General features: G+C 48.8%; 1 protein-coding gene across 1 annotated transcript in view; it reads left to right on the top strand.

Annotated features, from left to right (window-relative positions):
• Positions 1-23,062, top strand: part of LOC128309499 (microtubule-associated protein futsch-like) — a 55,758-nt gene that overhangs the window by 27,623 nt on the left and 5,073 nt on the right. Inside the window, exons 3-6 of the mRNA XM_053045907.1 lie at positions 8,661-8,833; positions 8,938-9,160; positions 9,229-9,387; positions 9,481-22,986. Coding sequence (XP_052901867.1) covers positions 8,661-8,833; positions 8,938-9,160; positions 9,229-9,387; positions 9,481-22,986 — 14,061 coding nt within the window. The remainder of the gene's footprint in view (positions 1-8,660; positions 8,834-8,937; positions 9,161-9,228; positions 9,388-9,480; positions 22,987-23,062) is intronic.

Below are 23,062 nucleotides of genomic sequence, written 5' to 3'. Positions count from 1 at the left end.
CCAATTCGAAGTGAACCGCCTTTGTGCTGAAACATACGAACACACAGACATAACATTTTCGAGCCGCTGCTTTTCGATGAAGTGGTTTAAGCAAGAATGGACCACAGTAATCCAGTCCTGTACTAGTGAAAGCACTGGAAGGTGTAACACGTCCAATCGGAAGCTGTCCTTCTGGTTGAAGAATGGGTTGCGGATTTGCTCTAGAGCAACGGTAACAGCTCCGTATGGCACTGCGAATAGCTCGTTTACCGTTGAGTGGCCAATACTCATCTCGAACAACAGCCAATGTTCCAGATACGCCCAGATGCATGGATTTGCGATGTGTGTGTGCTAGAAGCATTCGTGTGAAGGGATGAAAACCAGGAATGACGATTTGATGTTGAATATCGTATGACGCTCCAGACTGTCGCAAACGTCCGCCAACTCGAATCAATCCGTTTTCGTCAATAAATGGACTGAGTAGTTTTAACTTTGAGGAACGAGGGATTAAAATACCCTTTTTTAAGCATTTGAGTTCGTCAGGAAAGATTTCAGTTTGAACGAGCTTAACTAACACCATTTTTGCCTTACGCAATTCACTGACGGATAAAGATTTACTTGTCAGCTTGCTATGAGGATTGCGAGAATTGTTCATGAACCTTAAACAGAACCCAATAACTCGTACTAACGTTGAAAACGATGAGAAACGTTGAAATATCTCATTAGGTTCTTTGGCTTGTGATGCCAATGTTATGACGCAGGCTTTCCTTTCATCTTCGACTTGCTTGGTAGCAGAAAAAACATTCTGAGGCCAACATGACGTTGGTTCCTTTAACCAAAAGGGACCGTTTTTCCAGAGGTCGCTTTCAACGAGTTCGTTTGCAGACATACCACGAGATACAAGATCAGCTGGGTTGTCCTTACCAGCTACATGTTGCCATCTTCCGTCTTGTGTTAGCTCTTGTATTTCAGCGACTCGATTTGCCACAAAGGTTTTCCATGTTCTCGGTGGCGACTGTAGCCACTGAAGTGTCACAGTAGAATCAGACCAAAAAACACTTCTATTAATCGGCATTAACAATGCCTTTTTGGCTTTATCAAACAATCGAGCAGCAAGCAGCGCAGCACATAATTCCAACCGAGGAATTGTAAGAGGCTTTAGGGGTGATACTCTGGATTTTGACACTAGTAGACTTACCGCTGTTTTGCCATTGATGTCTTCTGTTCTGATGTATAGACATGCTCCATACGCCGCCTCGGATGCATCAGCGAAGCAATGTAAATCTACTTGTTGGTACTGCGCGATAAATGCAAATCTTGGAATGGTTAACTTCAGTATACTTGGCAATTGATCACAAAATGCAATCCATAACTTTTGTAAGTGATCGGGAATTTGCTCATCCCAATCCGACGTTGATACCCAAAGAGCTTGCATTAAAATCTTTGCTTTAACGATGACTGGAGCTATGAACCCTAAAGGATCGTATAGTTTAGCTATTGCAGATAATATGTTTCGTTTCGTGTAGGGTTCAGCCTTAATAGTTGCAGAAACGTTGAAACCGAAAACATCAGCCTGTGGTTCCCAACGAATTCCAAGTGTGTTGATGCTCTCATCTTCGTCGAAAACCTTTGCAGATTTTGTTCCCAACAACTCTGTAGGAAGATCATCCAAAACAGGAAGCGAGTTCGAGCACCATTTCCGGAATTTGAATCCACCTTTACGAAGAAGTACATTTAGTTCATCGCGTAATTGAATGGCTCCTTCAATATCATCAGCTCCTGCTATCAAATCATCGACGTATAGCTGCCGTTTGATGGCATTGGCAGCTAGTGGGAATGTTTCACCTTCGTCTTCTGCGAGCTTTAGGAGTGTTCTTGTGGCGAGATAAGAAGATGGTGCCAGGCCGTACGTAACTGTGTCAAGCTGATAGCTTTGAATGGGTTGGTCAGTTTTGAAACGCCATAAAATTTGCTGTAATGGTTTATCGTCAGGATGTACTGATACCTGACGGTACATTTTTTCGATGTCTGCTATTAAAGCAATCGGAAATTTACGAAAGCGTATTACCAAACTCAACAAATCGTCCTGTACCACCGGACCAACCAATAATGCATCGTTGAGAGACTTGCCAGTAGTAGTAACTGCCGAACCATCGAATACAACTCGTAACTTTGTAGTAGTGGAAGCTTCTTTGATGACCGGATGATGTGGAAGATAATACGTTGTTGTCGAATCAGGCTTTTCATTTGTAACTAAACTCATATGGCCAAGTGAAATATATTCTTCCATAAAGCTGTTGTATTGAATTCTTAGCTGTTCATTCCCTTGGAGTTTACGTTCTAATGAAGCAAATCGTCGTAGCGCTGCTGTCTTCGAGTGCCCAATCATCTGCTGATATTCGGGATGCTTTGGTAGCTTTACAATATATCGCCCATGGATATCACGTGTAGTTGTGTCTTTATAGTAATCTTCACACCTTTGCTCGTTTGGTGTGAGCATGTTCTTTTCTTGCAGTTCTTCTATTTGCCAAAAACGTTCCATCTGTTGCTGGATGTTTGGAACTACTGCCAAATTACAGGAAGCATGCTGAACTTCTGTGGGCTCATTTCTTGTTGCCAAACCAGTGACAATCCAGCCAAAGACGGTTTCTATCATTGCCATGTTCGAATGTGGTATGTTGAATCGCCCAGACTTTAGCAAGTTGTAAAACAGACTTGCGCCAATAATCATGTCGATTCGACCAGGAGTATTGTAATGAGGATCTGCAAGCGCTAGCTGGGTTGGAATATCCCAATCGACCGCTGAGTATGGAACCGATGGAGTGTCATAGGTTACTCTTGAGACCACGGTAAAGTCTAAGACCGTTTTGAACGTCTCACATCTCGATTCTATTGCTGCAGTTATTTTATGTCGTGCACTCGATAGCGTTCCATTGATACCTCCAATAGATATCTTAACTGGCCTGCGAGAAGCACGTAAGTGCTGGCACACTTGTTCTGAAATAACGCTTATTTGCGAACCACTGTCTAGAAGTGCTCGCACAGGGTATTTCTCTCCATTTAGGCCGATAACATTTAACATTACTGTAGATAACAAAACGTGTGTAAAACCTGGTCGGTTGGTCTGAGTGGACGAGGCGTTAATGGTAACAATGGGCTGCTGGACATCAGATGATCGTAAAGGCTTGTCATTCTCTTGTAAACCGATGTGTAAAAGCGTATTATGATTTTGACCACATATCTTGCAAACGTATTTCGAGATACATTTCTTGCTTTGATGGCCTTCGCTAAGGCAATTGAAACATAGACGTTTCTGGTTGACCATATTGCGACGATCTTGTACATTAAGAGTGTTAAACTTTGTACACTGATAAATTTTATGAGCTTGGCCACAGGACGCGCATTTCGTTACACTTTTGGATGCTGTGTTAACGAATGCCTTACGTTCTTGAGGGAATCTTTTAAGTTCCCCGATCATAGATGTTAACGGCTGTGCGTTTATTCCCAAGCTTTCATACATGGTCGAACGTCGTTTGATAAACTCGATCATTTTAGTGAGCGTAGGTTGCTCTTCGGGGGCAATAGATTCTTCCCATGCCTTGAGAGTGGCCTTATCAAGCTTATCACTCAGAATTTCCACCAAAATGGTACTCTTTTCGTCAATTGTTTCTCCCAATTGTTGAAGGATTTGTAAATGTAATTGAAAATCATTTACCAGTTTTCGAAGAGCTTCGTCACTCGCCTGACTAACTCTTGAAATTTGCAACAAGGCACGAACATGTCGCTTCTTCAACAAAACCTTGTTGGAATAACGTTCAACAAGCGTTTTCCAAGCAATTTCATAGCCATCTGTAGTGATAGCGATGGCCTGTATTAAAATCGCAGCTTCTCCTTTTAAGGAGGCCTTTAAATAATGAAACTTCTGTATTTCATTAATTTTATCCGAAGTATGAATAAGGGAGTTGAAACTATCATGAAAGGTTAACCACTTTTTATAGTCTCCATCAAACTCCTCCAGCTTAATGGATGGCAATTTTACTCCTTTCAGATTACATGGCACTTCTTCCTTAGATTTTTCTTCTTCTGTCTTGTGCTGCATGGGAATTACTTGAGACAAAATGGCTTTAGTTTTGAAGAATAATTCTTCCATCTCTGAGGTGGTCATATTAACTTTTGTCTGTAATTCGCTTGTTATAGGCAACGCACATAGTTCGTCAACAGCAGACTCAAATAACTCGAATACCTTGTCTAGCCTAATCAGACGATCGCCTACTTGATGCTTTTGATCTTCACTATAGCCTTTAGCGAAGCTCTCTATGTTACGGAGTGAAATAACATACCTTTCCAATCTGTTGGTCTTCGTGCGAATGCGGGTTTCTTCACTCATTGTGATGCCTTGTTCTTATTCACTCTTAACGTCGACTGAAAGTTTGTGTTTCACTATTATTCCGTAGTTTGGTTGCTTCACTGGCGATACGAAATTGAGTCACTTTTTAGCAAATACTTTTCGATACGTATTCTGAGCACTACGCGAATGTTTTTTCCGACACGTATTCTGATCACTACGCAGTTGTTTGTCCAATACGTATCCTGGTCACTACGCACCAAATGTTCTGTTCACTTTTACCCTACGTTGTGTTTTATTATCTTTTAACAATGAACAGTCTTCGTGTTGGCTCGAAAGCCAGGACTTCCTCGAAGGGCTCGAAGGCCAGGTCTTCCTCGTTGGGCTAGAAGCCAAGGTCTTCCTCGATGGGCTCGAAGGCCAGGTCTTCCTCGATGGGCCTAAAGCCAGGCCTTTTCGATAGGCCTAAAGACACGGTCTTCCTCGATGGGCTCGAAGGCCAGGTCTTCCTCGATGGGCCTAAAGCCAGGCCTTTTCGATAGGCCTAAAGACACGGTCTTCCTCGATGGGCTCGAAGGCCAGGTCTTCCTCGATGGGCCTAAAGCCGGATGATGAGGCTGTGAGAGCCGTCGTGCTGAGGCTGCGAGAGCCAACGTGGTGAGGCTGCGAGAGCCAACGTGTTGAAGCTGCGAGAGCTAACGTGGTGAGGCTGCGAGAGCCGACGTGTTGAAGCTGCGAGAGCCGAACGTTATGAGGCTGCGAGAGCCGACGTGATGAGGCTGCGAGAGCCGACTTGGTGAGGCTGCGAGAGCCGACTTGTTGAAGCTGCGAGAGCTAACGTGGTGAGTTTGCGAGAGCGGATGGAACTGTCCTTAGTCCTTGCGCGTTCACTAATAACTGATTAAAACCAGCGCAGGATCCCCTTTTATACCCTGTTTTTCGGGTGCGAACGGATCACTCTCGGGAAGCATCTTACGCTCTGGTAGCAAAATGTTGTGCTTGCTACAGTAAGCCGTGCGCTAGGCGGAATTTCTTGGAAATTTGGTTTCTGATACAACAGTGGCAATATTTGGATCAAACACAAACCATGTTTAAAATGTGCAGTTATCATACTCATCAATGTCTCTATTCACCTGGGCTTTGCTTTTTTTTTTTTGCTCGTCGCTTAAGAATGAATTTTACCGCAAACAGAGTACAGAAACGTGCTTAAGCGGTTCTTTCCGTGGCACGTTCAGATCCTGTTTGGGGTTTTCGTGCTATCTACTTTCATGGGTTGGGTGGTGGTTTGGGAAAATCTTTCGATGTCCTTTTTTTTTATTTGAAGGGTTTCGTGAAGGGTAAGTCACAAAGATAATGTCCTAAAATTCATGCTACCTTTAATGCAATGCATAACAAAAAAATCTCACAAATAATTCAATTTGCGGTGAGCAACGAGTTCAGATGGCACGAAGAAAAGCACATGTTTGCCAACCAAATGTCTTACTACTACTCAAGAGTTTTAGTGGACAGATGGTCCTCTTTTATTAGCAAAGTGCTCTGCTATAGTATAGAGTGTTTAATTTCAGTATTCTTCCCAATGTTTGCCGTTTGTGTTGAGTGTTTTAGATAACGGATACATGGATAGGTGTAACGGGCATACATACAGTTCATACCATAATTATAAGACACCAACTTTTTAAACATAACAAAAAGTCGGAGAGATAGTTTAAAATGAGTTTGTATAAAAATTTTGAAAAAAAATCTTACTATGGATTTCAGATAATTGGAAGCATAAATTACGTCTGAAAAAATACTACAAATTTAAATTTCAAAGACACATCTTAATATGAACTATTAATATATTTTTTTACACTACTCGAGCCTCTTAAAAATTATTTATGATTTTTAAAACGTTTTCAAATGTTTATACGCATAGCAAATAACGATGTTTCTTAAATTGTATTATAGTTATGCTACGAACTGTATAAGAGACAAGCGTCAATATAAATAGCTGTGCCGTGTGTTTCAGCAAGTTAGATGTTACTTTAACTTTTCAAAATGAACAACACGATAAAAGCAGTCTTTTTCGCTTTGCTTGCACTGTGCGCCCAACAAGGTAAGAACACACACCGGAGGTACAATGAACTGAACTGCTCGCGATTAATACGACGGTTTTTTACAGCACTAGCCCTCCAGTGCTATGGATGCATAAGCTACGTGAGCTTCGATGATTGTGCTGCCAAAGCCATCACGATGGATTGTGACACGATGAAGCCGCCGGTTCCATGGATTCCCGAATCGAACGGAACATTTGCATGCGGCAAAGGGAGTGGCAGTAGTCCGAACGGCCAAACGTTCGTTAAAACGTGCGTCCCCAAAATGGGTGAGGCAGAACTTTGTGCATTGCTGACGCCACAGATGGTCGGTGGTACGGTGGACGTGTGTAAAGTGTGCACCGGAACAAGTGTTGACTGGGGCCCTGCTACTGCTAACCGCTGGCGTAATGTTTCGCCTGTAAAGTGTCCCAGTGGAGTGGTGGATTGTGATCTAATCAGGCGACAAATTAAATGTTAAATAATTTATCTACCAAGACAGCCTTATCTACCAACTATTGCACATCCCATCAAGACCACTCCGATGGAAATCCGATAACGATATCACAGATTTATACTGCAGGCAAACAATGTGTTATTAAAAATTCATTTTTCAAATCGAATGGTACATTTATGTTACCCTTAACACATGCACTTATATCTGGTACAAACAGTATTACCATTTTGCAAACCAGCATGTTGTTGTGGCAACAGCACTGGGTCATGTGCAGGGCAAAAGACACAACTTTAGCTAGAAATATAAACAACACAGTAAGAATTGATTACACAAGCACAACTTTTGCACCATATCGCCCTGTTTTTTGTGCAATGTCCGCGAAAAAGCTGCACACGGGAACAGTAATGACCAAAACATACTCCGATTCCACCGGCCACTCCGGGGTGTGCGGGGCACAGTGCCTGGTTTCGGTAGAACAAAAAGCGCAACGATCCGCCGCGTGCAGTGATTGTACGGTTTGTGCACCAAATGGGTTTCGGCTAAAGTGGTTAAAAATACATGAATATGCAAATTTCCCGGACGATGGATGGAAGTGGCTGGCTTATACGGGTGGACTCCCTTTTGCCAGCATCGCCGCGGGAAGACGTAAACGGCAAGGATAATGAAAAGCACACATACATAAAATCTGTTACACTTCACTTTGACCTTCGCGCCAGTCACACCCGTTGCTCACCAGGCATGCCCGCGTGGGGTATGCCCTGTCAGCATAAGTGGTTCGGGAACGGGTCACACACAACGTGTAACCAAACACGCCGTACAGGAACGACGTGATGAATGCTGCAGCCACATGAAGTAACACTTGGGGCGAGGCACTTTTCGCATCCCTCGAGGCATACTTGGGCCCGTCGTGGGCCGGCATTCGCATCAGCTCGGTAGTGCACGTTCCAAAGCGGCAGGAGGTTTGCCAACCGCGGGACCTGGAGGTGCTGGTTATAAATTTCATAACTTTGCTTTCGATGATGTAGTACTTGCAGTTGATGCATTGTTTTTCGAAACATTAGAGCGACATGTGAAAGTTATTCAATAAGAGCAGTAGTTGTATATTGCACTTTGAAACGTTATATTGTATTTGTTTGTTCGTTACAGAGCAGTACTAAGTTTAGTATTTTCAACATATGAAAAAACAGCACAGCACAACTTCAAATTAATGTCACAATATTAACAATACATTGAAAATACGGCATTGTAGTCATAATATAAATTAAATAAAAAATTAATAATACATCATGGTGGTCATGGAACAGAAAGCATTACAATTTTATAGCTTTACATTCCGCCATCGTAACCAATTGGTGCAAGTTTGCTCACAATGTCTTGCTGTCGCCAGAAGTTTATTGAGAAGAACGGCAATCAATACGTTCTACGCCTACCAGCGCTACCCACGGATTTTCCACGAATGTTTTCCACCATGGGCCGATGGATGTGCGAGGCGAATGGATTTCCCTCGCAGTGGCGTGTGCATGACGTTGAGCTTTTGCAGATTATGTCTAGGGGATTTTATCTCCTTGCAGAGGGCTGCGAATGCGAATGCGTACAAAGTTTGTTTGTCTGACATCGAAAAAGATTGATTGCAGCGCGAACGGAGCCATTACGGTGGAACAGAAACAGGGAATGAAAAATCCACGGCTTGTTCAACCATTTCCAAGAAAGGATTTGCGAAAACATGCTTTTATTCGTGTTTTCTTTTGTTCTGTTTGATTTTCCCATTAAAATGTTGTTGACAAGGCTGTGAATGTTCTATTCGCAGGTGAACGATTGATTCAGTATGCCAGCGAAAATCTGGTTACTGAAATCTTGATTCATCCACAAGTCAACACCTTCATCCAATGCATCCGGAATCTGCTGAGTAGCTTCACTCGGCACCGTCACATCATCCATACGGGCTACACGTTCTCAGGCAATGGATCGTGGATATTACAGGTAAGGAATGGGGTTTGGGAAACTATTTACCCGCCAGGGGTGTATAATTTAAAGCTAACATCCTCGACGCTACCTTTTTCTTACGCTGTTCGTTTTGTTTCTAGGATGGAACTTTTTCAGTGATGGATTTCATGGAGGCATTCCAAGAGCACGAGGTACAGCGCGTACTTCGTGCGTATCCTGAAACGATCACCATGGATATACATTGTGCTCCCGCAGGGCTGTGGCACACAATCCAGGAAAAGTCCTTCTCGCGACTGTGCCAGGTTCGCTTGAATCCGGTGGACGTACTGAGCTCGGGCAGTGAAAAATTGAATGGCTTTGTCGGTAAGTAATTGACGCATATGACAATTTCGGACGAACACTCACTGTATGCTCTCGTTCTTATTTTGCAGCCTATTTATCGTCGATGATCATACCGACGGAAATTTCCGAGCTGTTGGAAAGCTCGGATGTTGTTGGAAACATTCGTTTCAGCCATCCCACTTTGTACGTCTTCCCGGGAGGTCAGGGAGATGCTGCTCTTTTCGGAATCAATGGCTTCAACATGCTAGGTAAGGTGTCATATGGCAAATTTAATTTATACTCAAACAATCGTAAAACAAAATAAACTAATTTGTTTCCCTGTTTCTTCTCTTCCTTGCCAGTTGATGGAGGCTTCAGCCGTAAATCTTGCTTCTGGGACTTTGTACGCCATCTAGATCGGCTAGATGCGGTATTGATGACGCGCATCAACAACACCAACATCAAGGGCATTTCGTCCGTAGTGGAGCGCAAGAGCGAAGCCCACGTCTACCCCCAGATAGGACACTTCTTCTGCAACATTCCCGAGCGCAAAGGTTTGCCGAGCCCGGACGGAGACAAGGATCGGGACCCGCTGTTGGTGGACATACTGCAGGAGGGTCACCAGATCGTAACGAACCTGAAGTCGTTGAACTTGAAGGCACAAAACTGTTACCGCGATGTGGAACCGATCAATCTGTACCATAAGGTTGGCCACGGAACGCTCGATATGTACGTCATCAGCCCGTCGCGCGACTCGCGTGAGGTAAAGGATTTTCTCACCCGCTGGGCAGCCGCCGATCAGCGCCTGTTTACCAAAGAGACGAAGGATGGCAAAGATTTTGCCTTCCCGCTACAAAATCTCATCTCGATCTGCGCTCTGCTCGTGTGGACACCGGCCAATCCGGAGGACAATATTACGCGCATTCTTTTCCCGGGTTCGGCGCCCGAGTATAAGATCCTCGAAGGGTTGGAAAAGATGAAGAATGTCGAGTTTATGCGGCAGCCAGTGTGCCCAGTCAAATCAATCACTGCAAACCTTTCGACACCAGTATTAGTCACGAAGAAGTCCCTCAAATCGGCCTCGACCGATCGCATTATATCGGAAGCGATGCATCCGTCCAAACCAAAGGACAACAAACTGATCGACAACAAGATGCGAATGATGGCGGCCGATAATAAGCTTGCTGCGGATGGAATGGATAGTTCAGCGGATGAAATCAAGATGGAGAAACAACTATCGAAGCCACCGGGTACCACCACCGTTGCTTCGGCCAAAATGGACAGCAAACCGAAAGCGATTCGTGCCGGCAAAGCAATGACCGTGTCCGAGAAGAAGCTGGACAACAAGAAGCTAGAGCAGCAACAGCAGCAGGACGAAAAGAAGGACTCCATTTCGGACGTTAGCTCCGACAAGGAAGATGTGCTGTCGACCGACAAATCTAAGCCATTGGCGGTGGACAGTGAAAAAAGTCTCGACGATGCGCCCGATGGACAAGAGAAAAAGGAGGAAGTAGGCTCAGCCAAACCTGACCTTGAGGCGAAAGAAAAGAAGAAAGAGGAAGCTGCATCTCCTGCCGGGGCCGACACCGGTGGCATGGTCACAAAAGCCACCAGAAAGCCTCCTGCATCACGCACACTTACATCATCGACGGCTAGATCAAAGGTTGACACAGCGAGTAAACCTTCCAAACCGTCGGCTGATCGAAAACCCGTAGTGAAGAAGCAAACCGAAGCGAACAAATCGTCACCAACGACACCGAAGAAAACGAGCTCAATCGAATCGAAGCTAACCAACGGAAGTGCCACTAAAGCAGAACAGGGAGAAGACATCAAAAAAGCTGTCGGTAAGACAACTGCGTCTAAAACGATAGGCACCAAACCGGGCAAATCTAGTCCAAAAGCTACTCCAGCCAAGAGTGCCAAGGATGAAAACAATCGCAAAGTTCTCGAGGCGAGACAGCGCCCCACGATGGCTGCTAAGCGCGAGACTCGAAAAGATCTCGAGAAGAAAGAGGCTCCTGCATCGAAGCCAGCTGAGCGCAAACCTATCTCACGTCGTCCGAAGGGTAGCGTTACGACATCTTCCAGTGCAGCGACTGCCGGTGGCAGTCCTGTGAAGGCTAAGAAGGTGTTGAAATCCGAAAAGGACGCCGTCATCAGGAAGGCTAAGCTAGATAAGAACGGTACAACCGATTCGAGTCTCGTTTCGACCCCCAGTGCAGATGAAGGAGGCGTTCCAGTATCGAAGCGTCCAGCAGGGATCGCCGCTACTGATGTCGTTCCTGGTGATAGTGATACACTGGAGGCGATAAAGAAACAGCAACAGCTAGCCGAGCTAAAGGAGGAGCAAGAGGCGGTTCGTGAGATTGAAGCCGTATTCAATCGCGATTCGGCTGCGCAAAAGGCTCTCAAGCATCGAGAACTGGCAACGACTGAGGAGCATCGTGAGGTGCAGGACAGTGCCACCGAGCCGGAGGAAGAGGAGGAATATCTCATCATCGAAAAGGAAGAGCAGTACACCGAGGACTCCATCAATGAACCGGAAAGCAGTGCCACTAAGGAGGAAGAAATTCAGAAGCACCAGCGCGATTCGCAAGAATCCGAGAAACGTAAGCGCGACAGCTTGGAGGAAGAGAAGGAGGAAAAGGCGGATGCGGTTAAGATTGTTGGTCAGACGGCGACGGCCGCAGAGGTTGTTGACAGTGAAAAGGCGGATGACGATCAGCCAGAACAAGTCGAAGGCGTCGTGCAAGCTAGTGCTCCGGCGGAAGAGGAACTGGACGACCAGGAACGGGAAGTGCAGGAGAAGCTTTCGCCCAAGCACAAACAAGAACTCGAAGAGGAAGTGCAGGACATTATCGCTTCGGCGAAGGAAATCGCCAAATCCAAGATGGAAACCTCAATGGATGGTTTGAAAACGGAGGAAATCTCGTCTATCAGTCCCGACGAAAAGATGAGCAGCACGAAAAAGACCAGCGATACTCGGGATGAGGAACAAGAGCTACCGATCGGTCATCCGAAGGATCACATCGATCCACCACATCACGAGAGCCACCACGAGGAGCGTGTATCGGCTACCGTCGAGTCTGGGGCAACCACGACCGCTCCCACGCTTCCCGAAGACGAACGCATCCCGCTAGACGAGATTAAGGAAGATCTTGTAATTGAGGAGAAACACGTCAAGGAAGAAACGAAAGAAATCGAAGTGACTTCGGCGGTGGCGGTTGCTGCTGCTACTGCTGCTGCTGCAGCAATACCAACCGAACAACCAACAGGACCAGTGGCAGCAGCAGAAATTACAGCTACTGCGGCAGCCGCTCCGTTGCAAACCGTTTACGAGCCGCTAGAACGACCAACACCGGCAAAGATGCAGTTCAGTGCACAACAAGCGCACATGCGAGATGTGGTGAAGACACCGGACGAAGTAGCGGATCTGCCGGTGCACGAAGAGGCCGATCTCGAGGAGGATTATGGTGAAGATAAGGATAAGGACAGCAAAGAGGACGAGGATAAGGATCGTGATACGAAAGAAAAGCCAGAGGAAGAACCCGTCGTCGCAGTCTCTACGACAACGGTAGCATCCACAATGGCGGCGATAGAGACTGATGCTAAGCAACTTGAGAAGACTGATGATGAAAGGCACGTAGTGGATAAGTCAGTTGAAAGTGATAAACCATGTGATACGGCGAGCAAGGCAACTGAAGTGAAGGAAGTGTTCGAAAAGGTTGAACGAGACACTCGGCTGGACAAGCCACCAAAACCAGACGCACATGAAACTAAGGAACAGGATGCTTCGAACGCAATGCTCATGGACGATTCTATCTTAAGGGATTTGGAGTCTCAAATTATCCCTGTGGATGATAAGCTCGACAGTGCAGTAACGGTACAGCAACAGCATCAAGTTAAGCAAGAAAGCAAGACACCAGTCGAAGAAACGCATGCTGATCAGGAGGAGGATGATGATGATGAAGCCAACAAGGTACCGGTAGAAGAAGAGCTGATTGTCGCGCAAAAAGTAGTACCTAAAGTTCCGCAACCGCCACAAACTGTTACATCAGTATTAGACGAGATCTGGCAAACGCCATCGAAGGTAGAGGAGAAACTGGACGAGTTAAAACATCTGATCGACGACAAGGTGGCAGCCTCGATGAAAGGCACCGTGTCGGAATTAGTAGCCATGAAGGACACTATGGTAAAAAGTGTAGCAGAGCAGAAGGAAGAAATTATGGGTACTGTCAAGGAAGAAGTCAAGGACACTGATCGTAAGGTGAAGGATATGATCCAGGACGCTGGCAAGGAGGCAGAACTAATGGCTGTACAAACGGCTGGTGAAATTGTGACCGATATTACTGCCAAAACGGACACCGTGCTGGATAATTTGCAAGCTAAAACCAAACAAGTCGATGACGAATTGAAGGCAGCCACTACAAAGCTCGACGCTAAAGTGGATTCGTTTGTACAGGATGCGTCGCAGTTTGCTACGAAAGTTGATGAAACCTTGGTTACAATTGCGGCCGAAAAAAGTGAACTGGAAAAGCTTGCCAAAGATCTCAAACAAGATGTGGCGAGTCAGCTGGATAATGCAAAACAGCAGATCGAGGAGGACATCGCGAAGGAGGTAGAGAAAGTCCAAGATAAAGCCAAGACTGGCATCAGTTCATTCTTCGGAAGTATTACCGAGGGCATCAAGAGTGGAATTGAAAAAATGGCGGACAAAGTGGAAAGTAAGATCAAGGACAAAACCGACGAAGTGGAAGTGAAACTGCAACAAGTTACCGAAAAGATCGACAGTCTGCAAATGGAACGCGAATCGGGATCCGCTACTGTGGCTCAACAGGAAGCAGGGCAAGCGTTTGATCGATTTGGTGGACCCTACGAACGGAGCTTCACGCAGGAGTTGCGGGAAACTCATATTACCACGGTTGATTCTCCGGTCACAGATGGAGATAAGCTGAGTATGGAGCTAAAATCGATGGTCAACATTCCGCATGACATCGACGAAGATAAGGAACTCGAAGAGCTGGAGGCCAACAAAAACATGGGTACCTTCGTCATCGAAGACATTAAGTACAGTGCTTTTGAGGATGCCAATCTACGCGAGATTAAAGAGGAAGAGGAGGAAGATCGTGTCTCACCACCACAGGGAGGATCGGAAAAACTTGGCCCATCCGTAGGGGTAATGCCACCACGAGCTCGAACTCCGGAAGATGTAGCTAAAATAGTGGCCAATGTGGCGGAAGTGCTAAAGTCCGACAAAGATTTGGAAGAAATCATCCCCGGTTTCGATCCACAAGAGCTGGAACGTAAGCTTTCCCAAGGAGCTGCCCGCGAAGAAGATGTAGGCACTGTTCAACGGATGCTCGTCACGGCCAGCAGTGAGGATGGAGGGGAAGAAACTGTCATCTGTGCCGATGGCACTATTACTTTCTCAAAGTCAGCCACTCCGGAACCGATGCAGGGTTCAGGTACAACTACGCCGGAGATTAAGGTGCAGGAAGAAAACGAGGAAGAGGAGGACGAGGCGGAGAAATCTGGCAAATCATCACCCGACCTAAAAACATCGCCGACTTCGATAGAAGAAAAGGATAAACACGAACTACCCGAGAAGGTGGTGCAGGTAGAAACGGCTAAGCCCAAATCACAAGAGGAAACTGTTGGTATGTTGAGTGACATTCATAAGGAATCTTTAGCAGATCACCAAACAGACGATCTCATTGATGATACAAGACGCGAATCGGCCATCAGTACGTTCAGCGAACGAGACTACACTAAAGATGAAAGTTCATTCGTCGATGAGCGTGACTCGTCTCGTGCGCATTCCATCTCGAGCCACATCAGTGATCTCAAAGAAGACCCAACGGACCTCAAATCAGTTGCAGACTTTTTGAAAGAATCTGACAAAGAACACGATCAGGTATTTGTGGAAACGGAGGAAAAGATGAAGGAGCTATCCAGTCCCGAATCGATTACAAGCCAAAAGACAGTTTCGGAGAAGGAAGCTCCTGGCATGGAGGGAAAAGAATCGGCAGCGGCCAAATTAAACGAATCTAGCAAATTCATGACACAAGAGTCTGTGAAGCAAACGGCTGCTGCAAAAGAAGAAGACCTTTCCACGAAACAATCAACCCAAGAAGAGGTATTTTCCCGTCCAGATTCTCCCGCCAGTGTAGGAGATGTGTCTCATCAAGCCGCATCTTTGCAAAAAGATAAAGAACAGCCAGATGATGAACAAAACATTCCCACAAGATACAAGCTAAAAGAATCCGCTTCACTGGACCTGGCCGAAGAACAACAACAAGCCCACGAATTTTCACGACCAGCATCGCCAGACAGCGCTGAAGAAGTTTCCCGGCCGGCATCGGCAGCTGAAACAGAACCAGAACGGCCTGCTTCCGCTGCTAGTGGACCCGCAGACAAGGCTCCTTCAGAGAAGTCCGTCGATCTGAAGGCTGAGACCAAGGACGATTCGCGACCTGCTTCCGCTGCTAGTGGACCCGCAGACAAGGCTCCTTCAGAGAAGTCCGTCGATCTGAAGGCTGAGACCAAGGAGGATTCGCGACCTGCTTCCGCTGCTAGTGGACCCGCAGACAAGGCTCCTTCAGAGAAGTCCGTCGATCTGAAGGCTGAGACCAAGGAGGATTCGCGACCTGCTTCCGCTGCCAGTGGACCCGCAGACAAGGCTCCTACAGAGAAATCCGTCGATCTGAAGGCTGAGACCAAGGAGGATTCGCGACCTGCTTCAGCTGCTAGTGGATCCGCGGACAAGTCTCCTTCAGAGAAGTCCGTCGATCTGAAGGCTGAGACCAAGGAGGATTCGCGACCTACTTCCGCTGCCAGTGGACCCGCAGACAAGGCTCCTTCAGAGAAGTCCGTCGATCTGAAGGCTGAGACCAAGGAGGATTCGCGACCTGCTTCAGCTGCTAGTGGACTCGCAGACAAGGCTCCTTCAGAGAAGTCCGTCGATCTGAAGGCTGATACCAAGGAGGATTCGCGACCAGCTTCAGCTGCCAGTGGACCCACAGACAAGGCTCCTTCAGAGAAGTCCGTCGATCTGAAGGCTGAGACCAAGGAGGATTCGCGACCTGCTTCAGCTGCTAGTGGACCCGCAGACAAGGCTCCTTCAGAGAAGTCCGTCGATCTGAAGGCTGAGACCAAGGAGGATTCGCGACCTGCTTCCGCTGCTAGTGGACCCGCAGACAAGGCTCCTTCAGATAAGTCCGTCGATCTGAAGGCTGAGACCAAGGAGGATTCGCGACCTGCTTCAGCTGCTAGTGGACCCACAGACAAGGCTCCTTCAGAGAAGTCCGTCGATCTGAAGGCTGAGACCAAGGAGGTTTCGCGACCTGCTTCCGCTGCTAGTGGACCCGCAGACAAGGCTCCTTCAGAGAAGTCCGTCGATCTGAAGGCTGAGACCAAGGAGGATTCGCGACCTGCTTCCGCTGCCAGTGGAACCACAGATAAGGCTCCTTCAGAGAAGTCCGTTGATCTGAAGGCTGAGACCAAGGAGGATTCGCGACCTGCTTCAGCTGCTAGTGGACCCGCAGACAAGGCCCCTTCAGAGAAGTCCGTCGATCTGAAGGCTGAGACCAAGGAGGATTCGCGACCTGCTTCCGCTGCTAGTGGACCCGCAGACAAGGCTCCTTCAGAGAAGTCCGTCGATCTGAAGGCTGAGACCAAGGAGGATTCGCGACCTGCTTCCGCTGCTAGTGGACCCGCAGACAAGGCTCCTTCAGAGAAGTCCGTCGACCTGAAGGCTGAGACCAAGGAGGATTCGCGACCTGCTTCCGCTGCCAGTGGAACCACAGATAAGGCTCCTTCAGAGAAGTCCGTTGATCTGAAGGCTGAGACCAAGGAGGATTCGCGACCTGCTTCAGCTGCTAATGGACCCGCAGACAAGGCTCCTTCAGAGAAGTCCGTCGATCTGAAGGCTGAGACCAAGGAGGATTCGCGACCTGCTTCCGCTGCTAGTGGACCCGCAGACAAGGCCCCTTCAGAGAAGTCCGTCGATCTGAAGGCTGAGACCAAGGAGGATTCGCGACCTGCTTCCGCTGCTAGTGGACCCGCAGACAAGTCTCCTTCAGAGAAGTCCGTCGATCTGAAGGCTGAGACCAAGGAGGATTCGCGACCTGCTTCCGCTGCTAGTGGCCCCGCAGACAAGGCTCCTTCAGAGAAGTCCGTCGATCTGAAGGCTGAGACCAAAGAGGATTCGCGACCAGCTTCAGCTGCCAGTGGACCCGCAGACAAGGCTCCTTCAGAGAAGTCCGTCGATCTGAAGGCTGAGACCAAGGAGGATTCGCGACCTGCTTCCGCTGCCAGTGGCCCCGCAGACAAGGCTCCTTCAGAGAAGTCCGTCGATCTGAAGGCTGAGACCAAAGAGGATTCGCGACCTGCTTCCGCTGCCAGTGGACCCGCAGACAAGGCTCCTTCAGAGAAGTCCGTCGATCTGAAGGCTGATACCAAGGAGGATTCGCGACCTGCTTCCGCTGCTAGTGGACCCTCAGACAAGTCTCCTTCAGAGAAGTCCGTTGATCTGAAGGCTGAGACCAAGGAGGATTCGCGACCTGCTTCATCTGCTAGTGGACTCGCAGACAAGGCTCCTTCAGAGAAGTCCGTCGATCTGAAGGCTGAGACCAAGGAGGATTCGCGACCTGCTTCCGCTGCTAGTGGACCCGCAGACAAGGCTCCTTCAGAGAAGTCCGTCGATCTGAAGGCTGAGACCAAGGAGGATTCGCGACCTGCTTCCGCTGCTAGTGGACCCGCAGACAAGGCTCCTTCAGAGAAGTCCGTCGACCTGAAGGCTGAGACCAAGGAGGATTCGCGACCTGCTTCAGCTGCTAGTGGACCCGCAGACAAGGCTCCTTCAGAGAAGTCCGTCGATCTGAAGGCTGAGACCAAGGAGGATTCGCGACCTGCTTCCGCTGCTAGTGGACTCGCAGACAAGTCTCCTTCAGAGAAGTCCGTTGATCTGAAGGCTGAGACCAAGGAGGATTCGCGACCTGCTTCCGCTGCTAGTGGACCCGCAGATAAGGCTCCTTCAGAGAAGTCCGTCGATCTGAAGGCTGAGACCAAGGAGGATTCGCGACCTGCTTCCGCTGCTAGTGGACCCACCGACAAGGCTCCTTCAGAGAAGTCCGTTGATCTGAAGGCTGAGACCAAGGAGGATTCGCGACCTGCTTCCGCTGCCAGTGGCCCCGCAGACAAGGCTCCTTCAGAGAAGTCCGTCGATCTGAAGGCTGAGACCAAGGAGGATTCGCGACCTGCTTCAGCTGCTAGTGGACCCGCAGACAAGGCTCCTTCAGAGAAGTCCGTCGATCTGAAGGCTGAGACCAAGGAGGATTCGCGACCTGCTTCCGCTGCTAGTGGACCCGCAGACAAGGCTCCTTCAGATAAGTCCGTCGATCTGAAGGCTGAGACCAAGGAGGATTCGCGACCTGCTTCCGCTGCTAGTGGACCCACAGACAAGGCTCCTTCAGAGAAGTCCGTCGACCTGAAGGCTGAGACTAAGGAGGATTCGCGACCTGCTTCAGCTGCTAGTGGACCCGCAGACAAGGCTCCTTCAGAGAAGTCCGTCGATCTGAAGGCTGAGACCAAGGAGGATTCGCGACCTGCTTCCGCTGCTAGTGGACCCGCAGACAAGGCTCCTTCAGAGAAGTCCGTCGATCTGAAGGCTGAGACCAAGGAGGATTCGCGACCAGCTTCAGCTGCCAGTGGACCCACAGACAAGGCTCCTTCAGAGAAGTCCGTCGATCTGAAGGCTGAGACCAAGGAGGATTCGCGACCTGCTTCCGCTGCTAGTGGACCCTCAGACAAGGCTCCTTCAGAGAAGTCCGTCGATCTGAAGGCTGAGACCAAGGAGGATTCGCGACCTGCTTCCGCTGCTAGTGGACCCACAGACAAGGCTCCTTCAGAGAAGTCCGTCGACCTGAAGGCTGAGACCAAGGAGGATTCGCGACCTGTTTCAGCTGCTAGTGGACCCGCAGACAAGGCTCCTTCAGAGAAGTCCGTCGATCTGAAGGCTGAGACCAAGGAGGATTCGCGACCTGCTTCAGCTGCTAGTGGACTCGCAGACAAGGCTCCTTCAGAGAAGTCCGTCGATCTGAAGGCTGAGACCAAGGAGGATTCGCGACCTGCTTCCGCTGCTAGTGGACCCGCAGACAAGTCTCCTTCAGAGAAGTCCGTCGATCTGAAGGCTGAGACCAAGGAGGATTCGCGACCTGCTTCCGCTGCCAGTGGACCCGCAGACAAGGCTCCTTCAGAGAAGTCCGTCGATCTGAAGGCTGAGACCAAGGAGGATTCGCGACCTGCTTCAGCTGCTAGTGGACCCGCAGACAAGGCTCCTTCAGAGAAGTCCGTCGATCTGAAGGCTGAGACCAAAGAGGATTCGCGACCTGCTTCCGCTGCCAGTGGACCCGCAGACAAGGCTCCATCAGAGAAGTCCGTCGATCTGAAGGCTGAGACCAAGGAGGATTCGCGACCTGCTTCCGCTGCTAGTGGACCCGCAGACAAGGCCCCTTCAGAGAAGTCCGTCGATCTGAAGGCTGAGACCAAGGAGGATTCGCGACCTGCTTCAGTTGCTAGTGGACCCACAGACAAGGCTCCTTCGGAGAAGTCCGTCGATCTGAAGGCTGAGACCAAGGAGGATTCGCGACCTGCTTCAGCTGCTAGTGGACCCGCAGACAAGGCTCCTTCAGAGAAGTCCGTCGATCTGAAGGCTGAGACCAAGGAGGATTCGCGACCTGCTTCCGCTGCCAGTGGACCCGCAGACAAGGCTCCTTCAGAGAAGTCCGTCGATCTGAAGGCTGAGACTAAGGAGGATTCCCGGCCTGCTTCAGCTGCTAGTGCTAGTGTGCCAGGTGTACCTTCGAGACCCGATTCAGTTGCATCAAACAAATCTTTCATAATGGATTCTAAGAGTGGACTTGACACAACATCAGTCACGTCATTTGCGAGATTTGAAGAATCCTTATCCCGTCGTGAATCATCAACCACCAAGGATGAACACGATGGCGCTATGAGTGATGGTGATGAGGACAATTTCGAACCAAAAGTGTGTATGAAAGAAACTCGATCGAAATCCATGTCCGCTGTAGTCACTTCTTCTGGACAGCGTTCCGGATTTGAAGGTGGTACTTTGGGAGTACTTGAAGAATCGGTTATAGCTTCGCGTGATGATTTGGATATGATACGTAGCCCTCGAGATAGTGTTACTAAGCTAGACCCTTCATTTATTCCAAAACAATCGGAAAGCGCGTTGAACAAATCCTTTAAACCATTGTTCGGAGACGAACCACAATTCCCTGGGGAGAAAGATGATGCACTTAAGCATGATACTACTACCATGTTTCCGAAATGTGGTTTAGACAGTTCCGAAAGTCCCGACCATGGTGCAACGATCGCTAAAGGCATGGATCAGCTTCTGAAAGATACAGTCACCTCAATGAAGGAAATTGAAAAAATGACATCGACAGTCATTTCCTCCACGAAAATAGATGAATCGATGATCGAAACTAAGACGACAGTAGCATCAATTCCGGGAGCATTCCCAATGACAGGGGACAGCGGCAAATCTTCACCCTATCTTGGTGAAAAATCACAGGAATCCAGCGCCAAATCAGTTAGTCCACTACAAGACAAGGACTCGCTTGAGGAGAGCACCACTTCGCTGAACACTTTCATCGAAAAGGACAGCTTGTCAGAAAAGGCGTCCAGCCAACAGCAACACGTCTCAATTCGCATGAGTTCAGCTGGCGAGTCTTCGGTCGAACAATGTACGACGTCAGCCGAAAAGGTCACAGAAGAATTTCTCCTCACGGGTAGCAAAACACCACCAACAGCCCCTATCAGCCCGAACGTGGCCGCTAAGGAAAGCATAAGTATAACTCAATCTCATTACGAATCCTCCGTACTATCTGGTTCGACCTCTGTTGCGTCAGCGACAACTACTTTGGCGACTTCTGCTATGACGACAACTATCCCGACCGCGCCAAAGGACGATGCATCTGGTATTTCAACACCTAAAGAGTCTGTACCATCTGGCAAGTCGAGCCCGGGGCTGATGTCCGTGCACACGCAAGGTAGTACGGACAGTGCTTCCAAATCGATCAACTTGGGCCACAGCAGTTCAGGTATTGAGACATCAGATTCATCGCCAAAGCCTACATCGCCCTTTCCGAAGGTGGTCGTAGACACGCTGAAACTTGCGGACGAAGCAAAGACCACCTCCGGCATGAGCACACCGGACATGACGCGTTCCTCAACGCCAGACATGGTCGACTCACAGATTGAGCGTATCGCCACAACTACAGCTAGCGCAGATAAGGGTGACTCTCAGACTACTGTCACGACTACAACGACAACGACAAAGACCACGACGTACATCATCAAAGATGGGCAGAAGATAGAAGTGGACAGCAACGAGCAAAGTGATACGGTAAGCAAAACTGAAACACAACAGCCCGGCGCATCCACCGGTGCTCTCGCGGGAGTCACATCCTCTACTACGACTTACGCCATCAAGGATGGGCAAAAGGTCGAAGTGGACAGCAGCATCCGCAGCGTTGTGTCCGACCAGACCTCTGAGGCAATCGCTGCGACAAAAGCATCCGCACCCACCCAGCTTACCCTGGCCGGAACCGAAGAACGCAGTTTCACCGAAGACTACGATGAAAAGGATGTTCTATCACCGCGGTCAGATATATCTTCCGGGCAGGCGTCACGCATTGTAGCCGGCTGGCACGATGAGGATGTCCCTGGGTCACCCATGAGCGTGACCTCGCAAGCTCCGTTGTCGCCCAGCACTAAGTACACCTATGACTATGACCTGCAGCATTCCAGCTCGGGGGTGAGCAAGAAGTCCGACATCGAAATAGACCAGGACAGTCAGGATGACATTGTGCCGCCCCAGTATGGAAGCGAGGAGGCGAAAACGGCCATGCCTATCACTTCCAGCTACAAACCGGATCCGATGAGCACTTCATTCTACGGACAGCTGCCAGAAGTACCGTCGAGCATGACGATGGCGTCGAGCACTACCCGGTCGATTCCAATTCCGATCACCGGGGCAACGAAGGGCTTCTCCAAACCGTACGTCGAATATGCATCCAGCGGCGATAGCAGTGTCGATTCCACTCACAAACCACCCGTAACCGGCGACCGTAAATATCTGGACGAGGCGGACTTGGACTTTGAAAAGGCATTCAGCAGCGCTAGCAGCACTAAGATGGATGATGTCATGACCACCTCGATGCACTTCTCGAGTGAGAAGGAATTTATGGCAGCGACAACCACGGTCGCTAGTATGGCACAAGCGCAAAAAATGGAAATGGACTTCACCTCCACAGGACTTCCGTCGTCAGTGACAACTACCCTAACGGGAGCGCAGCCGAGCGCAACGGTAGCACAGTCCCAGCCGCCGCAACCATCACAACCCCAAGCGCAATCACAATCAAGTCTATTACAATCAACCCAGCCAACTGCACAGTCCACGAGTGCGTCCTCTGCGGAAGCAAAGAGCGTGCTTGATTCATGGGGAAAGCCGTTGGGACTGCCATCGCCTGCTCCGATGACAGCCGATGACAACAAAACGACCCCGAAGAAGGAACGTCGCATGCTGATGAGCAAAACGAAGCTGAACAACGAGAAGAACCTTCGCAAGCGGGCCGAATCCCCTACCAAGGCGAAAAAGCCCACTAGCCCCGTCTACGTAGACCTGTCATACGTGCCACATCACGGCAACTCGTACTACGCGAACGTGGAATTCTTCAAGCGTGTCCGAGCCCGCTACTACGTATTCTCCGGCACCGAACCGAGCCGGGAGGTGTACAATGCCCTACTGGAGGCCAAACAGACATGGGAAGATAAAGAATTAGGTAGGTAGATGGTTAGCTGCAGCGTTCTCGCACACCCAAACACATAATGGTTTGCCTTTTTGATTCTCTCCCCCAC

Source organism: Anopheles moucheti, chromosome 2, assembly GCF_943734755.1.
Source record: "Anopheles moucheti chromosome 2, idAnoMoucSN_F20_07, whole genome shotgun sequence".
Lineage (NCBI taxonomy): Eukaryota > Metazoa > Arthropoda > Insecta > Diptera > Culicidae > Anopheles > Anopheles moucheti.
The sequence above is the reverse complement of the archived record's forward strand: the minus strand, read 5'-3'. Positions and strand labels throughout refer to the sequence as shown.